The following is a 17,595-nucleotide window of genomic DNA, read 5'->3' as shown; positions in this document are numbered from 1 at the left end:
TTTCTGTGTCAGGCAGTGGTTTTCATTTGTGGGGGCGTGTCGTGTGCCTCGTCACACAGGTGTCTGTGAGTCTCATAAGCCGTTCCACTGCCCGGGCCTTCCTGATTCTTCCTTGATCCAAGCAAGCTCAGGTGGGCATTCAAGCCATTTCTCAGTGACACTGTCTCTTGGTGGCCTCTTTGAAATTCCTAAAATATCCCCAGTAATAAGTAAATGGTGTACATAAGGCATCCTGGTGAGATGTGTCTTAGTGCAGGAACCCACTCAGGACAGCCTCGTGTAAAAGGGTATGTTTGATTGTAAAACTGCACAAGCCACATTATGAGGACCTGTGAGCTGCGGGAGGCATGTGCGGGCGGGACCTTCCATGTGGACGGGGCTCAGCGCTGCCTCTGCGCCATTGTTCCTCCTGCCTCTGCCTATTTCCAGTGTACCTTTTAATGGCCTATGAGCAGGAGGCCGGGACAGGGCAGGGATGGAGAATTTTTAGGGCTTTCATGGGGGGAGAAAGGGATGGGGAGTTGTTGGTTGAAGGATACAAAGTTTCAGATAGGAGGAACAGGTTTTGAGATCCGTTTGCTGCACAGCAGGGTGACTGTAGTCCATATATTGTAAAAATGAGGTTCATGAAGGAAGGAGTGTCTTAGGGTTGTAGAAAGTTCTGGAGACCTTTTTGATAGAACAAGATGTTTATGTATTGAAACTATAGTATTCACTTTTACTATATTTTAATGCTTAAAAAGATACTTTAATGTTTGAGAATACAAAAACTTAGGAAGTCTGAGTATTAATACAGATTCCGTTTTCTTCTCAAGGCCTGTGTTTCTGTTGCTGTCAGTGGAAGTAATGATACTGCCCTGCCGTGGTCTTCTATCACACGGACCAGCAAGCACTTGATAATTTTCTGGTGTGCGCCGTTGGACACAATTTCCTTTATCCTTTATTGAATGGAAAACTGATTTCAAAGATTTAGTTATATTTAGTAAACATTAAGCAAAATTTAATTTGAATGACTTGCAGGAGGGAAAGAATGTACAAAAAGTGATAGTTCTATTATTTCCAGTATTTCATCCAGTTTATTCTAAAAATCACATAACCTCAAAAGAGACATAACTAGACTTGAGACTGGGAATTGAAGCCAGTTTCTTGTGTAATTCAGCAAGTGTTTATGGGAGCCTACGGGTGCCTCCTTTGCCTCGGTGACTGGTCTCACAGCGCTTACCTGCCCTCCTGAAACAGTGCAGCTCTGCCCCCAGGGAGCATCACTCCAAGAGGCAGAAGCACATGTTTCATTTACATGTGCTGATCCATAGTAACTGTTAACTGTAAAGAAGTGCAGGGGACACCTGGAGGCCTAATAAAGTTCCTGTGGAGACAGTAGGCTGTTTTGAGAAAATGATGCTCTTAAGAAGCCTTGCAGAGGGAAGAAGTCTGAGGCAGGCAAGCTGGAGCCTCTGGAAGATCAGGAGAGCTCAGAGCCAGAGCCCCAGGACAGGAGGGTGCAGGCAGGGGCTGGAGAGAGCCAGGGGCCACCTGGCGCTCTCCAGTGGTAAAAGCATTTTCTAAGACCATGGCAAGAAGTGTGACTTGTCTTCTTCGCGCAGTGCAAAGCCTCTGCAGGGTTTCGAGGAGGGGCTGGGGCCACCCAGGTGACGTCAGTCGCTCTGGTTGCTGGCATGGGGGAGGGGAGGAATGGAAGCCCGGAGCAGGCCTCTGCAGGAGTTGGAGGCTTTGAGGAACTGGATGGTGGTGTGGCCACCCAGATAGGAGAGCGTGGAGGCATGGGCTCGGGTGGGCCCAGGTAAGCTCTAGAGTTGTTTGCATAGTTAGAAAGATGCGAAAGAACAGACTAGGAAAGAGCACAAAACTCAACTTGGCTGTCAAACAGAAATTGGTCACCACGGCTTTCAGATTGAAAACTACCTTCACATGTCTTCAGTGGGTTAGATCTTATTTTTCTCTGCTCTTCTAAATCTTATGTTTTATTCTTTTATAAAGAGACTACAGACTTAAATGAATGCTAAATTGGAGACAGTGGTTCCAACTTTAACTTGGAACTTTTCAAAATGCTTATAAAATATTAAGTAATCTAACCCCAAAGAGAGACCTGGGAAACTGTAGGTGAATTGTATGGCTTTAAAAATGTTCACCTTCCTCCCGTCAGTCTTTTTTGTATGAGAATAGATCCCAAAATATAAAAACAGCCTAGCTCAGTTGAGCAAAATACGTACCATGTTCTGAACAGGCGAAGCACAACTAGGGAGTCTCGGGACTTCGGGTTTGTCTGATTTCCATAACTGCCATTACCTAAATATTGGAAAATCACTGACATCGATTCAGAGACTGTCCAGAGCTCTCTTAAGTCTTTGTGGACACAGAGTGGCTTATTTAAATGAAGCAGCCTCTCCTTCCAGTGATGTGAGGTGTTTATTTCTCTTTCTTTCTAGTTGTTTTATTATATGTCACCCATTGCAGACTAGGCACCCATAAATATTTGTTGGGTAAATTACACAAGAAATTGGCTTCTATTCTCAATCTGAAGTCTAGTTTGTATCTTTTGCGGTTATGTGACTTTTTGGAATAAACTGGATGAAATTGTGGAATTAAAAATTCACTTTTTGCATATACTTTCCCTCCTACAAGTCGTCCAGTTTATGTCTTGCTTAGTGTTACTAAATATAACTTTCTGAAATTAGCTTTCCATGCAAGAAAGCATGGAGGAGTGCTATCTTCAGTACAGTAGAAGGATTATTCAAAGACAGCTGGTTGCTGCAGTCTACAAATGATTTGATCACATCTCTCTGAAGAAGAATTCTTGTTGCAAGACAAGAAAAGGAATTGGTGGAACACAAACAAAAATAGGAAATGAAGGAAGAGGAGAGTGCAAGGCCGACTGGATTGCAAGGGCGTGCACGGGGAGTCTTGGTACCACAACCAGTTCCATGTATTCAGAAGAGCAAGTGCCTTCCAGGGGGAAGTTGGCTCAGCCTCACATTCTAAGAGGCGTTTCTCAGGCAGCACTGGACATGGGCCGCCCTGAATATTCTTTGCTCCTGAGGACACCATTTGCGGGGCTGACTTGTGTACATACACGGGTCCTCTGGCTGTCTCTGGTAGAAGCAAATTTGTCACACCTCTTGGCAGGATTTCCAATGACTTGGGCAGAGCCAGTCATTAAAGTGGTAAAGCAGGTTGTATTCCAGAACTTTGTAATAGGGGGAAGAAAACACCTCAGTTTAGAGCTGGACTCCACTCTGTATACAGCAAGGCAAGTGGAATCAGCAGCCAAGGAGCAGGTTAGAGGTTGATGGAAAGAGGGTCACTGAGAGGCCACAGCAGGGCTGGAGGGCACTCGGGCTAAACTGACCCATGGGGAGTCTTGCTAAAGTCAGGGCTGTGGAACCCAGCATCACCTGGGGGATGGCAGGGGACACGGAACTGATCAGATGTTGGACGCAGGCGTGGGGGATTCTCATGGCGATGCAGACCTGAGGCTGAGCTGAAAAAGGGCGTGGAGAAGCCCAGGGTCTGGTCAGGGAGGGCGTCCTTGCCACTGGTGCCAGGAGAAGCGGGTGTCCACATTCCTAACCAACATGACGCATGGTCGCCGCGATCACGTCGCATACCGTGTCCTGTCACCCCTGCCGGGCTGTGACCTGGGAAGCTGCGCAAGCCTTTTCGCCACTGTTGTCCTGGCCTGTGTGCATGCCTAGCCAACAGCTGCTGTGTAAATAAGTTTGGAAACCAAGTCAGTGATACGGACGTGATGTATTACAAACACGCTGCAACAAGAGACAAAGCCTCCCTAAGCACTGCCACCGACACTCCTGGAGCCTTTGGCCACAGTCTGTGACACAGGAGGGGCCCAGAGCAGCTCAGTCCCCTCGAGACCTGACACCAGCCCCTCCAGAGACCGTCCGTTTTCTAGGAGTCACGTGAAAAAAGTAGAAGGAGGCATAATAAATTGTGATACATTTTATTTTGCCTAATATATCCCAACAGCATCATTTCAACATGCAATCTACACATAAAATGCATTCAGGTTCTCTACAATCTTTTTCATGTAGAGCCTTCAAAATACAGGGTGTCTCACACCCACGGGACTTCCCCGACTGCTGTGTGCTAGTGCTGGATTGTGAGTGACCAGAGAAGCCACTACATTAAAATATGGGGGCCATTCCCCCCGCAGTGTGCGGGGAGGAGGCGGCAGTGGGGCCATTCCCCCCGCAGTGTGCCGGGAGGAGGAGGCAGTGGGGCCATTCCCCCGGCAGTGTGCGGGGAGGAGGCGGCAGTGGGGCCATTCCCCCCGCAGTGTGCGGGGAGGAGGCGGCAGTGGGGCCATTCCCCCCGCAGTGTGCGGGGAGGAGGCGGCAGTGGGGCCATTCCCCCCGCAGTGTGCGGGGAGGAGGCGGCAGTGGGGCCATTCCCCCCGCAGTATGGGGGGAGGAGGAGGCAGTGGGGCCATTCCCCCCGCAGTGTGGGGGGAGGAGGAGGCAGTGGGGCCATTCACCCCTCAGGGTGCGGGGAGGAGGAGGCAGTGGGGCCATTGCCCCCGCAGTGTGCGGGGAGGAGGAGGCAGTGGGGCCATTCCCCTCGCAGTGTGCGGGGAGGAGGAGGCAGTGTGCGGGGAGGAGGAGGCAGTGGGGCCATTCCCCCCGCAGGGTGCGGGGAGGAGGCGGCAGTGGGGCCGTACCCCCGGCAGGGTGCGGGGAGGAGGAGGCAGTTGGGCCATTGCCCCCGCAGTGTGCGGGGAGGAGGCGGCAGTGGGGTCGTTCCCCCCGCAGGGTGCGGGGAGGAGGAGGCAGTGGGGCCGTTCCCCCCGCAGGGTGCGGGGAGGAGGAGGCAGTGGGGCCGTTCCCCCCGCGGTGTGCGGGGAGGAGGAGGCAGGAAGCTGCTTGCCCCTCCTCTTCCGGGTTCAGGTCCTGCTTCCGGGACTCAGCGCCGCGCCTCTGGGAAGCGGCGGTCCAGGACCTGCGCAAGTTACAGGAGAACCAGGCGGGGCCGTGGTCCAGCGAGGCCTGGGATTCAGAAGGGATGAAACTTTCCTCAACGCTTGGACACCCGCCCCCTCCCCCGGGTCTTCCTGCTTCTTCCCCCTGCCCCTGGCTCCCGCCTCGAGCCACCCTCTCTCGCTCCCCAACGCCCGCACCTGCGCCGGTTACTGGGGGCCGTGAGAGGAGGCCAGAAGCAGAGGCGATGCCGGCCGGGGGCGGGCGGTGGGGGGGCTTCTGGGAGCGGCGGACCCGGCAGCTGCAGAGCCAAGTGCGGGTGAGTCGAGGGGGAGGGGGAGGGAAGAGGGATCCCCCCTCAGAGGCTCCACGCTGAGGCCTGGGAGAATCGGGTGAGCTTGAGGTTTTCACTGGATGGTGGCCAGCTTTGGACGCAGAGGCGCCACGTGATCTGTCCTCTCCCGTCTAGGCTCCCACAACCTAGGGGTGGTGGACCTGCTCTGTCCTCCCACCACTGACCTCCACCTGAGGCCCTGGACTTCCCTGTGGGACCTCCTCTCCCCTCCCACCCGGGGACCTTGTCCCCCGAGGGACCTCCTCCCCCCTCCCCCCACCCCCTCCCACCCAGGGCCTCCTCTCCCCTCGGGCCTCCTCTCCCCTCCCACCTGGGGCCTCCGCGACTTTTAAAACCGTCAGCTGTGTGTGCGCTGTGCACGTGCCGGGAGCACAGTAGTTAAGCCGGGAAAGGTAAAGCTCTTCTAGTCACTGCCCTCTTGGAGTATACAGTTGAATCCGGGAAGTAGATCAATGAAATAAACACAGAATGATTGTAAAATACAGAACGCTGGGAAGTGGAGGTGCATGGTCTCACACGTGTTTATAATTCAGCCATCGCCTAATCTGAGAAATCAAGGATTTCTGCATCCTGTCCGTGCCCTCTGAGCTGAGCCCTGCTGAGACGGGGAGTCCTTCTCTGGCTGGAGGCTGAGGGCGGGAGCTCTGGGTGAGAGGCTGCGGCCGGCAGTGCTGTGAGCTGGGCAGGGCTCAGCGCCGCCGGCTGGGGCAGCGCAGGAAGCAGCTGCTGCTTGAGACTGAGAGCACAGCAAGGGGCCGAGCTCCGCCTGGTCAGTCGGGACCAGTAAGGGATCTTCTTTCTTGAGGGCACGGAGACACCGTTGAGGGATTGTGAGGAGGGTGGGAAGATGAGATTAAATTCCTATTCTGAAAATGTCACATTGTGGAGGGCACTGGTTCAAACGGAGTAATGGCCATGGAGGGAGAACACTGCCTGGGGACACCCCGGGGTGGCAGGGAGAGGAGCCCCCGGAAACCTGAGCAAAACGTGCAAAATGGGGAAAACCACCCACTTTTTTAATGGAAGTTGTGCTAACAGCTGTCAACGAAAAGAGTCAAAACTCTGTAAAATATTTGAAGAGATTTATTTGGAGCCAAATATGAGTGACCATGGCCCGTGACATGGCCCTCAGGAGGGCCTGAGAACTTGTGTGCGAGGTAGTCGGGGCCAGCTTGGTTTTATACAGTTTAGAGAGACAGGAGACATCAATCAAATACGTTTAAGAAATACATTGGTTCGTCCCAGAAAGGCGGGACAACTCAAAGGATAGGGGGAGGGCTTCCAGGCTCTAGGTACACGTAAACATTTTCTGGTTGACAATTGGTTGAGTTCGTCTGAAGACCTGGGATCAATAGAAAGGAAATGTTCAGGTTAAGATAAAAGATAGTGGAGACCAAGGTTCTTTTGAAGTCTCATTATGGCTGCCCTTAGAGTCAATAGGTGACTGATGTTTCCTATTTAGATTTTTAAAAGGTTCTAGACTCTAGTTCATCTCTTCAGGATTGGGAGGGCCTGGACGAAAAAGATCTAACCGTGTTAACAGAGATTCTTTACAGATGTACACGTCCCCCGACAAAGGACAGCTTTGCAGGACCATTTCAAAATATGGCAAAGAAACATGTTTTGGGGTAAAATATTTTGACTTTCTTCCTTGTCTTGTAATATTATGTCCGAATCAGATTTGGAAAGTAAGTCACAATATATAGGCCTAAATAAAACCCATCTGATGAGAATTTATGATTTGTAGGGCATGACTCCCTGGGCCCCTTAGATAGGAATTTGAAGCGCAAGAGTAAAAAAAAAAAAAAAAAATCAGAGCTTAGTCCCCACAGCATACATCAGATGACAAATATTTATTCAAGAAAGTCTGCTAAAACTCCATAAGAACAGTGATCATCTGTGGATCCCTCCTTCCCCCACTCCAGCTCGTCTTGACAGAGCCCCCCTCTTCCCCCTCTTGGTGGTTGTGTCCGAGGAGACAGGGCTCACTCTCCCCTCAGCTCCCACCCAAGGGTCCCCTTATCTCACCAGGAGGGACAGATGCCAGCATTTCTCACCGCAGCACCCAGTTGAAGAGGCTAAATTCCTGGTGAGCATGGACAGGCCCCTTCCTCCAGCCAGTCCCTACTCATCGGATGAGGCTCTAGCCAAGAACAGCGGGCTAAGAAGGCTGGGATCCAATTGCTCTCTCCAGCTCCACTGTCGGACACAGCTCTGTAAAAAGAAGCAAACTGAAAAGACTAGAAAGCAGCACAGTCCCCAGGGAAGAAAAGGTTGCTCTGAAGCTCTTCCCAAAGGAACTGGCTTTATTGGAAACAGCGAGTTCAAGCCTGAAGGCATGCTCTGAAAGGATTGTTCCTCTTAATTAGGAGCAATGAATTGGTCTGTGAGGGCTGCCAGAACAAAGCACCACAGACTGGGGGCTTAAACAACAGAAATTTCTCCCTCACAGTTCTGAGGCCTAACGTCTGAGCTCAAGGCATTGGCAGCTTTGGTTGCCTCGGAGGCCTCTCTCCTTGGCTTGTGGATAGCCACCTTCTCACCACGTCCTCACGTGGTCTTCCTTCATCGTGTCTCTGTACGTATCCAAATTTCCTCCTCTTGTAAGGACACCAGCCACATTGGAACACGGCCCACGCCCTCCTCTTGTAAGGACACTAGACACGTTGGAACAGGGCCCACGCCCTCCTCTTGTAAGGACACCAGACACGTTGGAACAGGGCCCACGCCCAGCCTCATGGCCTCATTTTCACTTAATCACCTCTTTAAAGATTCTATCTTCAAATAGAATCATATTCTAATATACTGGGGGTTGGGACTTCAACATTTGAATTTGGGGGTAGAGACAAAATTCAGCATATGATCAACAAGCTAATTCATAGCCCTACTAGGTTTCTAGAGAGAACCAAGGTGATGACTAAGAAGAGCCCTCGGCTGGGCGTGGTAGCCCACGTCTGTAATCCCAGCACTTTGGGAGGCCAAGGTGGGTGGATCACGAGGTCAAGAGATTGAGGCCATCCTGGCCAACATGGTGAAACCCCATCTCTACTAAAAATACAAAAATTAGTTGGGTGTGGTGGCATGCACCTGTAGGTAGTCCCAGCTACTCAGGAGGCCGAGGCAGGAGAATCACTTGAACCCGGGAGGCAGAGGTTGCAGTGAGCTGAGATCGCGCCATTGCACTCCAGCCTAGTGACAGAGCGAGACGCCGTCTCAAAAAAAAAAAAAAAAAGGAAGAAGAAGAGCCCACCTGGAGCTAACACAAACCTCAAAGACAGGCCTCAAAAAACGATCACTGCTCCAGTATAATTGGACCAGACATTGAAGAAATGTATGCCCAGGTCATTACTGAAAATCATAGAGCAATCAGTTGGTAATTAATGGAGCTTAACAGGTAGATGTGATGCCGCATAAGGTAGATGGCTTAACAGAGGGATCAGGGAAAGAGACAGCCAATGTCCCCACCAAAACCACCACAACCCAGGGTGGTTGCGAGGATGCCCAAGGCTGAGTCCTCCAAGGAGCTACGCCAGAGGCTTCATACTGCAGGGGAAATAAGCTTCATTGAAATAGTCTAACCAAGTGACTCAACAGATAAGCAAAGAACAACAAAACCAAGCTGCAGGCAGGGAGGAGAGGAATCAGCATGTAGAGTTTTCATACTATTACCTAAAACATCCAATTTTTCAATAAAAATAGACATGCTAAGACATTCAAAGAAACAGAAAAATGAGACATGAGGAAAACACAGGAATCAAAAGCTGCCTTGTGAGGGCTTAGATTTTTTTTTTTTTAATTTGACTCTGATTAGCAAGAGGGCCTAGATTTTGAGGAGACAAAGACTTCAAAGCAGCCATTACAGACATGTTCAAAAAACTAAACAACGCTGTGCTCATAGAAGTGAGGGAAACCATGGCAATGTCTCATCAAATAAAAAACAATGAAGAGATAGAAATTATTTTTTAATGATAATCCTGGAGCTGAAAATCACTGAAATGGGAAAAAAAAAAAATTTCTGGCAGGGCTCAGGAGTAGATTTGAACTGAAAAGTCAGCAAACTTTAAGATAGATTGGTAGAAGTCATGTTATCTTAAAAACAGAGATAAAAATAGATTTTAAAAAATGAATAGAACCTCAGAGAAAGATGTGAAACCTTTAAGCACCCCAGTATATGCATAATGAAAGCAAAAGAAGGAAAGAAGAGAGATAAAGGAGCAGAAAAATATTCAAAGAAATAATTGCTGTAAACTTCCCAAATTTGCTTAAAAATGTCAATCTCTCAAGTTCAGTGAATCCCAAAAGTCGGATAAATACAAAGAGATCCACACTCGCACACATCAGTGTACAAATGTTTGAAGCCAAGATGCAAATCTTGAAAGCAGAAAGGGTGAACGAGTTGTGTACATGAGAACCCAAAAGGACCAATGGCTGACTTCTCAGCAATGATGGAAGTCAGAGGGCAGTTGATACAGTTTGGCTGTTTCCCCACCCAAATCTCATCTTGGATTCCTATGTGTTATGGGAGGGACCTGGTGGGAGGTAATTGAATCATGGGAGCAGATATCTTCCCCATGGTGTTCTCGTGATAGTGAATGAGTCTTATGAGATCTGATGGTTTTAAAAGGAGGAGTTTCCCTGCACAAGCTCCTTCTCTCTCTCTCTCTGACACCATATGAGGTGTGACTTTCCGCTTCTGCCATGGTTGTGAGGCCTCCCCAGCCACGTGGAAATGTTAAGTCCAGTAAACCTCTTTCTTTGGTAATTTGCCCAGTCTTAGGTTTGTCTATATTAGCAGCATGAAAACAGACTCATAAGGCAGTGGAGTGACATGTTCAAAGTGCTGAAAGGAAAGAAAACCTGTCAATCAAGAGTCTTATATCTGGCAAAACTGTCTTTCAAACATTAAAGCAAAATAAAAGCACTATTAGAAAAACAAATCTGAGAGAATGTATTGTGAGAAGGAAATCCCTCAGGCTGAAAGCAGGTGAAACCACAAGGAAGCTCAGATCCACAAAGAGTGTCAGTAAAGTAATTACGTAATTATAAAAGATAGTAGACATGTGTATTTCTTCGTTTTCCTTCTCTTAACTGATTTAAAGAGCAGTTGTATAAGACAGAACGTGTATAATTGTACTGTTGGCTGGCCCTGTAACATGTAGGAATGTAATGTATTTGACAAAAATAGCACAAAGGATGTGATGAAAGCAAAGTTTTATTGGAGTCAGGAAGTGACACCAGTGACTTGAATCCACAGGACCAAATGAAGAGAAACAAACATGGTAAATAAAAAGAGAAATAGAACTTGCATAGAAATATGCATGTATTCTCCTTCCTTTCCTCACCTTCTTTAATGAACATGAAATTATGTAAAGTCATAATTATAACAATGTATTGTTGTATTTGTAACATATATACATATAATGTGTATAACTATAATAATATAAAAGAGAGGAGGGAAGAATACACCTAACAACAGGGCTTCTGAATGAGTGAGACAAAAACCGACAGAATGGAAGAGAAATAGGCAATTCAAAAACAGTGATTGCAGACTTCAATACTCTATCTTCAATTATGGATAGACCAACTAGATAGAAAATCAGCGCATAAACAGAAGACTCAAAGAACATGATAAACTGAACAGACCTAACAGACATCTGTGGAACACGCTACCTAACAACAGAACTCAGAATTCTTCTCAAGTGCGCATTGAACACGCTCCAGGATAAACATACTAGGTCATAGAACAAGCCTGAATCATATATGATTTCTGTCCTTTAAATAGAACAAGCCTGAATCATATACGATTTCTATCCTTTAAATAGAACAAGCCTGAATCAGATATGATTTCTATCGTTTAAGTAGAACAAGCCTGAATCATATACAATTTCTATCCTTTAATGTATTCAGGCTTGTTCTGTGACCCAACATGTTTATCCTGGAGCATGTTCAGAAGAGAGTTAAATTTGAAATTGATGGTAAAAATAAATTTGGGAAACTCACAAATATGTGGAAATTAAACAAGAAACTCTTAAATAACCAATGTGTCAAAGAAGAAACCACAAGGAAATAAGGAAGTACTTTGAGATAAACAAATATGAAGATATCACAGTACAGAAACTTACGGGATGAAGCTAAAGCAAGGCTTCGATGGAAATGTATAGATGTAAAAGCCTATATTTTTAAAAACCTATATTTTAAAAGGAGACAGATCTCACGTCAACAACCTGCTCTTCTACCTTAAGACACTGGACAAAGCAGAGCAAACTAGGTTCAAACAAGTAGAAGGAAGCAAACAAAAGAGATTAGAGCAGAAGCAAATGAAATAGAGAATAGAAAAACTACAGAGAAAATCAACACAAATAATTGGCTCTTTGAAAAATCAATAAAATTGATGAACCTTTAGCTTGACTAACTAAACAGGGTCTCAAATTGCTAAAATTAAGGATAAAAAAGGGGAGGCCAAGGTGGGAGATTAGGAACCAGCCTGGGTGACATGGTGAGACCCTATCTCTATATAAAAAATAAAAATATAAAAGGGAATATTATCTTACAGAAATATAAAGGATTATAAGAAAATACTGTGAACATTGCCAACAAATTAGATGAAATGGTCAAATTTCTGTAAAAACACAAACTAACAAAACCGATTAAAGAAGAAATAGAAAATCTGAATTGAACTATAATGAGTAGAGAGATCGAATTAGTAACCAAAAACCTCCACAAAGAAAAGTTCAGGTCCAGATGGTGTCATTGAATTCTACCCAACACTTAAAGAAGAATTAGCACCAGTCCTTCACAAACTTTCAAAATCTAGAAGAGGAGAGAACATTTCCCATTCCATGAGGCCATATTACCCTGAAGCCAGAGCCACAGAAAGATACCATGAGCAAAAAAAACTACAGAGCAGTATCTCTTATAAATAGAGGTGCAGAAACCCTCAACAATACATGAGTAAGCAGAATCCAGCCATATATAAAGAGAATTATACATCAAGACCAAGCGGGACTCACTCCAGGAATGCAAGGCAGGTTCAGCATTCAAAAATCAGTTAAAGTAATAGACCATATCAAGAAAATAAAGGACAGAACTGCTATGATTATCTTAATAGACCCAGAAGAAACATTTGACACAATTTAACACCTCTTCATAATAAAAACAATCAAATAAGAATGGAAGGGAAATTCCCCAACTTGATAAAAGGCATCTGTGAGAGAACTATAGCTAATGTTGCTGAAAGACCGAACGCCTCTCCCCAGAGACCAGGAGCAAAATAGACACATCCACTTTCAACACGTTTGGTCCACATTGTCCTGGAAGCATGAGTCAAGCAGTTGGGCAGGGAAATCAAAAGGAAATGGCATCTACATCAGAAAGGAAGAGGGAAGATGATCTCCAATTTGCAGAAGACATGATCTCGTGGACAGAAAATTCTAGGAAATCCACTGAAAAGGGGCCAGGCACAGTGGCTCATGCCTGTAATCCCAGCATTTTAAGAGGCAGAGGTGGGTGGATCACTTGAGGTCAGGAGTTCCAGACCAACCTGGCCAACATGGTGAAACCCCATCTCTACAAAAATACAAAAATTAGCTGGGCATGATGGCAGGTGCCTGTAACCCCAGCTACTCAGGAGGCTGAGGCGGGAGAATCACCTGAACCCAGGAGGCGGAGGTTGCAGTGAGCCAAGATCTCGCCATTACACTCCAGCCTGGGTGACAGAGTGAGACTCTGTCTCAAAAAAAAAAAAAAAAAAAAAAAATCCACTGAAAGAAAACTCATTCACAGTAAATAAATTCAGCAAGGTTGAAGAATATAAGGTCAATATACAAAAAGCAAATGTATACTGTAGGAATGAACAACTGAAAATGAAACTAAGAAAACAATTCCATCCAGACATGTTGGCTCATGCCTGTAATCCTAGCATTCTGGGAGGCTGAGACAGGAGGATTGCTTGAGGCCAAGAGTTCAAGACCAGTCTGGCCAGCATATCAAGACCCTGTCTCTATTTAAAAAAAAAAAAAAAAAAAAAAAGGCTGGGCACGGTGACTCACACCTGTAATCCCAGTACTTTGGGAGGCTGAGGCTGGTGCATCACCTGAGGTCGAGTTCGAGATCAACCTGGCCAACATGGCGAAACCCCATTTCTACTAAAAATACAAAAAATTAGCTGGGCATGGTGGCGGATGCCTGTAGTCCCAGCTACTTGAGAGGCTGAGGCAGGAGAATTGCTTGAACCTGGGAGGCGGAGCTTGCAGTGAGCCGAGATCATGCCATTGCACTCCAGCCTGGGCAACAGAGTGAGACTCTGTCAAAAAAAAAAAAAAAGAAAAAGAGAGAGAAAGGAAAGAAGGAAGGAAGGAAGGAGGGAGGGAAGGAGGGAAGGAAGGAAGGAAAGAAGGAAAGAAGGAAGGAAGGGAGGGAGGGAGGGAGGGACAATTTCACTTACAATAGTATCAAAAATATCAAAACATTTCAGAATGCCTTTAACCAAAGAAGTACAAGGTGTAAGACTTAACAAGACTTTTACACTGAAAATGATGTTCACCATTATTAGCCACCAGGGAAAAACAAAACCACAACATGACACCACTGCTTGCCCACAAAGAGGACTATAATAAAAAAAGAGATAGTAACAGGTGTTGGAGAGGAGGTGGAGAAACCAGGATCCTCATGCAGTTGTGGGAATGTAAAAATAATGCTGCTCTTACCAGATGGAACGTCTTGACTGTGAGTTGTCCAGGTTCTTGATGTGTTGAACAAAGAATTGAACAAAATGCACAAACAAAGCAACAAAAGAAAGAAGCAACAAAAGAAAAAAGCAACAAAAGCACAGATGTATTGAAAGTGCAGATTGATTGAAGTGAAAGTGCACTCCACAGAGTAGGAGCGGGCTCAAGCAAGCAGCTCAAGAACCCCAGTAGCAATGTTCTGTAGGGCTTTTCTGAGGTGAAAAGAATTTGGTAACACCCTGGGTGCCCTTTAGAGGCCTGTGACCAATCAGAGGCTGAAGCGGAGATGTGGCCTGTGGTCAATCTGAGGCTGACATGCAAACTTGTCTGTCTTGTTATCACCGGAGGGAGACTGTGGCCTGTGTGCTGCCCAGTCCTGCCTGGAACTAGCTGCACCTGCTGTTCTTTTGCTTATACCTTCACCCTTGGTTACTCTAATTCCCTATTCTCCTGCCTCACAGCTGCTTTGGAAGACAGTCTGGCAGTTCCTCAAAATGCTAGGTATATGCATCCAAGAGATGTAAAAACATTTCCCCACAAAGCTTATACGGGAATGTCCTAGCAGCACTACCCTTAATAACCAAAAAGAAGAGAAAACCTCAACATCCATCAACTGATGAATGAATAACAAAATGTTACACATCCATACGATGGAATATACTATTTGGTAATAAAAAGGAATGAAATTCTGATATTGCTACACATGGCTGAGCCCTGAAAACCTTAGGCTGAGTGGAAGCCAGATACAAAGGACCACATGTTGTGTGATTCCATTTATATGAAATGTCCAGAATCGGCAAATACAGGGACAGAACATAGATCAGTGGTTTCCTGGCACTGGGGGTAGGAAGTAGTTAGGAGTAATGTCTAAGGGTTTCTTTTGAGGACGATGAAAATATTCTGAAACTAATTCTGGTGAGTGTTGTACTCAACGCACACTAAGGTTCACTGAATTGTGCACGTGAGTAAATTGTCTGGTGTGTCATTTGTACCTCGGTCAGGCTATGGAAACGTTTTCAATTAATGTCAGAAAGAAGAAGCTGGCAGAGAGTGGTGGTGTCTGCTCCTGCAGTTGTCCACGAAGGGAGGGTGCCCTCTTGGAATTAAGTGGACTGGAGAGGAAATATTCCAGAGATTTCTTTTTAAGAGGCTAAATGGACTGCATATAGCAGTGGATAGCATAGATCAGGGGTCCCCAGCCTCCGTGCTATGGACTGATACTGGTCCGTGTCCTGTTAGGAACCGGGTGCACAGCAGGAGGCGAGCTGGGGTCCATGAGCATTCCTGCCTGAGCTCCGCCTCCTGCCAAATGAGCCACGACGTGAGAGTCCCAGAGGAGCGTGGACCCTCTTGTAAACTGCACGTGTGTGCCCCTTGCGAGAATCTAATGCCTGATGACCTGAGGTGGAACCGTTTCATCCCAAAACCATCCTACCCCCAGCCTGTGGACAAACTGTCCTCCATGAAACCAGTCCCTGGTGGCAAAAAGGTTGGGGACTGCTGGTGTAGATGACTCCCAAGGCCTCAGGTCATATCACCAGTCCCAAAGAGTTTGGAGTTACAAGCAAGATTGTCCTAAAATCATCACAGCTGGTTGTGGGCGTGTCAGCAGGCGTGGGGAGGAGTCGTCCCCAGCAGAGGACTGAACCCCCCCCTAGGAGGGCCTGCACCTGAACCTGCTTCCTAAGAAACTGGTGGTTGTCTTTGCAGGAAATTCTCCAGTTGCTGGCTCCTCTGTGTTCACTATTGATAGGTGATATGTCACAGCCCTACGTCAGACCCTCCAGTGCCCTCCCATCTACGTGGGATCAAACCCAGTCTTCCACCTGGCTTGCACACACCCTGGCCATGCCCCGGCCTCCTTCCCACCTCTGCCTCCCTCACCCACTCACTGGCCTCGCAGGCCTCTGCCCCGTCCTCAACACACCACGCTCGTTCCCACCTCAAGGCCTTCACACTGGCTGCTTCTGTGCCCCAGTGTTTCTGTGACAGTCCTCAGCCCTCCCAGCCAGCCTCTCTGAGCCCCCTTCTGACAAGGGGTGGGAGGGTCCAAGCCCCCAGGTTCGGCTGCCACTGCTGGTCAGGGGCCACACTGGAGGCTGGAGAGGTGGTGGATGTGAGCGTGGACGGTGGGAGGGAAGCACAGCCTGTCGGGGTGGAGATGGTCTTTCCTGCCTGTCCTGTGGCCGCGGTGTCATCCGAGCCCAGCATCGGTCAGTTCCCATACAGTCAGACGTCGCTTAATGGCGGGGTTGTGTTCTGAGAAATGTGTCCTTGGACGGCTTTGTCATTGTGGTACATCGTGGGGTGCTTTTCCACGAACTGGGAAGGTGCCGCCTGCTGCTATCGGGTGTGGCCATTGCAGCCAGGCCACAGATCTGTGCAGCACGGGACTCTGCCAAACACCACGGGTGGCTGTAACACAACAGTGAGGATGTGTGTATCGTAACACAGAAAAGCTACAGTAAAAATAAGGCACTACCCTCTCAAGGGGCCACGGTGAGGGACGAGGCCTGTCATTGACCAAAGCACGGCCGTGCAGCCCAGGACGGCAGTTCCTCACCAAGGGCCCGTGTGTTTGCGTCCAGTGTACGCTGTGTTCTGAGGGTGAACATGATGGCTGATTAATAGAAGTCTCATAACTTCAGTACAACCAGGTAAGTGCTGCGTTGGTCATTGTCCTTTTTGGATCCTTGGTTGTAGGCCAAAGAAGACAAGATAGCAGAACTGGAAACGGAAAACGCTGTCCTTCTTCTGAAATTGGCAGAGGTAATATTTTTAAATGTCCCGCAGGCTGAGTGGAATTGTATCCAGTGGGGAGTGATTTCATGTTGAAGTCAGCTTTTAGCCCTTGTAGAAGAAATCCATTGCGGGTGACTCCCTGGGACCTTTTCTTTTTGCCATCGAGTGAGCTGACAGGGACTCCTTGGTTGCTGTGTGAAGTGTCTTCTTACACTGGATTGAGTTCCAAAGGTTGAGCTCCAAATTCCTGTGTGTCTCTGTGCTCACAGGTATTTAATGAGTAACAGTTCATCAGGAACTCAGGCTTTTTCAAAACAGCTCTCTTGAGGTTTAGTGTACCAAGTAGGTGTACCAAAAATTTACCCATGTTAAGTGTACAGTTCAACATTTAGGAAATGTGTAGTTGTGTAACTGACTTAGTCATTTGTGCTGCTGTAAAAAATATCTGAGACTGAGACATTTATTAAGAACAGGAATTTATCACTCAGTTCCAGAGGCTGGAAAATCCAAGGCCAGATGCCACGGGGCCATTGGCGAGGGCCCTTCCTCCTCAATGATGGTGCCATCTCTGGCACTGTCCTTGCCTGGCAGGACAGTGGGGAGCACAGAAGGCTGCGCCAGTTCCCTTCTGTCTGTCCACGAGGCACAGGTCCGTCCCCAAAGGCTGCACCGGTTCCCTCCAGTCAGTCCATGAGGCATGGGTCCATCCCCAAAGGCTGTGCCGGTTCCCTCCAGTCCCTCCACAAGGCACAGGTCCCTCCCCAAAGGCACTGCTTCTCAACACCACCACATCGGGGGTTAAGTTTCCATGTGAATTTTGGAT

The 17,595-nt window shown here is 47.5% G+C and overlaps 1 protein-coding gene across 23 annotated transcripts in view; it reads left to right on the top strand.

Moving 5' to 3' along the window:
* Positions 1 to 4,908: 4,908 nt before the first annotated feature.
* Positions 4,909 to 17,595, top strand: part of KIF25 (kinesin family member 25) — a 67,387-nt gene continuing 54,700 nt past the window's right edge. For 22 of the 23 annotated variants that reach the window (XR_012094981.1, XR_012094980.1, XR_012094979.1 and 19 more), the window contains exons 1-2: positions 5,226 to 5,268; positions 16,734 to 16,799. Coding sequence is in view for 1 of the 23 variants with exons in the window: in XM_073022265.1 (XP_072878366.1) it covers positions 5,035 to 5,268; positions 16,734 to 16,799 (300 nt within the window). In the remaining 22 variants the exon portion in view is untranslated. Of the gene's footprint in view, positions 5,269 to 16,733; positions 16,800 to 17,595 lie in introns of all 23 variants that reach the window. The other variant, XM_073022265.1, reaches the window with a different exon arrangement.

Source organism: Chlorocebus sabaeus, chromosome 13 (assembly GCF_047675955.1).
Source record: "Chlorocebus sabaeus isolate Y175 chromosome 13, mChlSab1.0.hap1, whole genome shotgun sequence".
In the NCBI taxonomy this organism is placed as follows: Eukaryota; Metazoa; Chordata; class Mammalia; order Primates; family Cercopithecidae; genus Chlorocebus; species Chlorocebus sabaeus.
The sequence above is the reverse complement of the archived record's forward strand: the minus strand, read 5'-3'. Positions and strand labels throughout refer to the sequence as shown.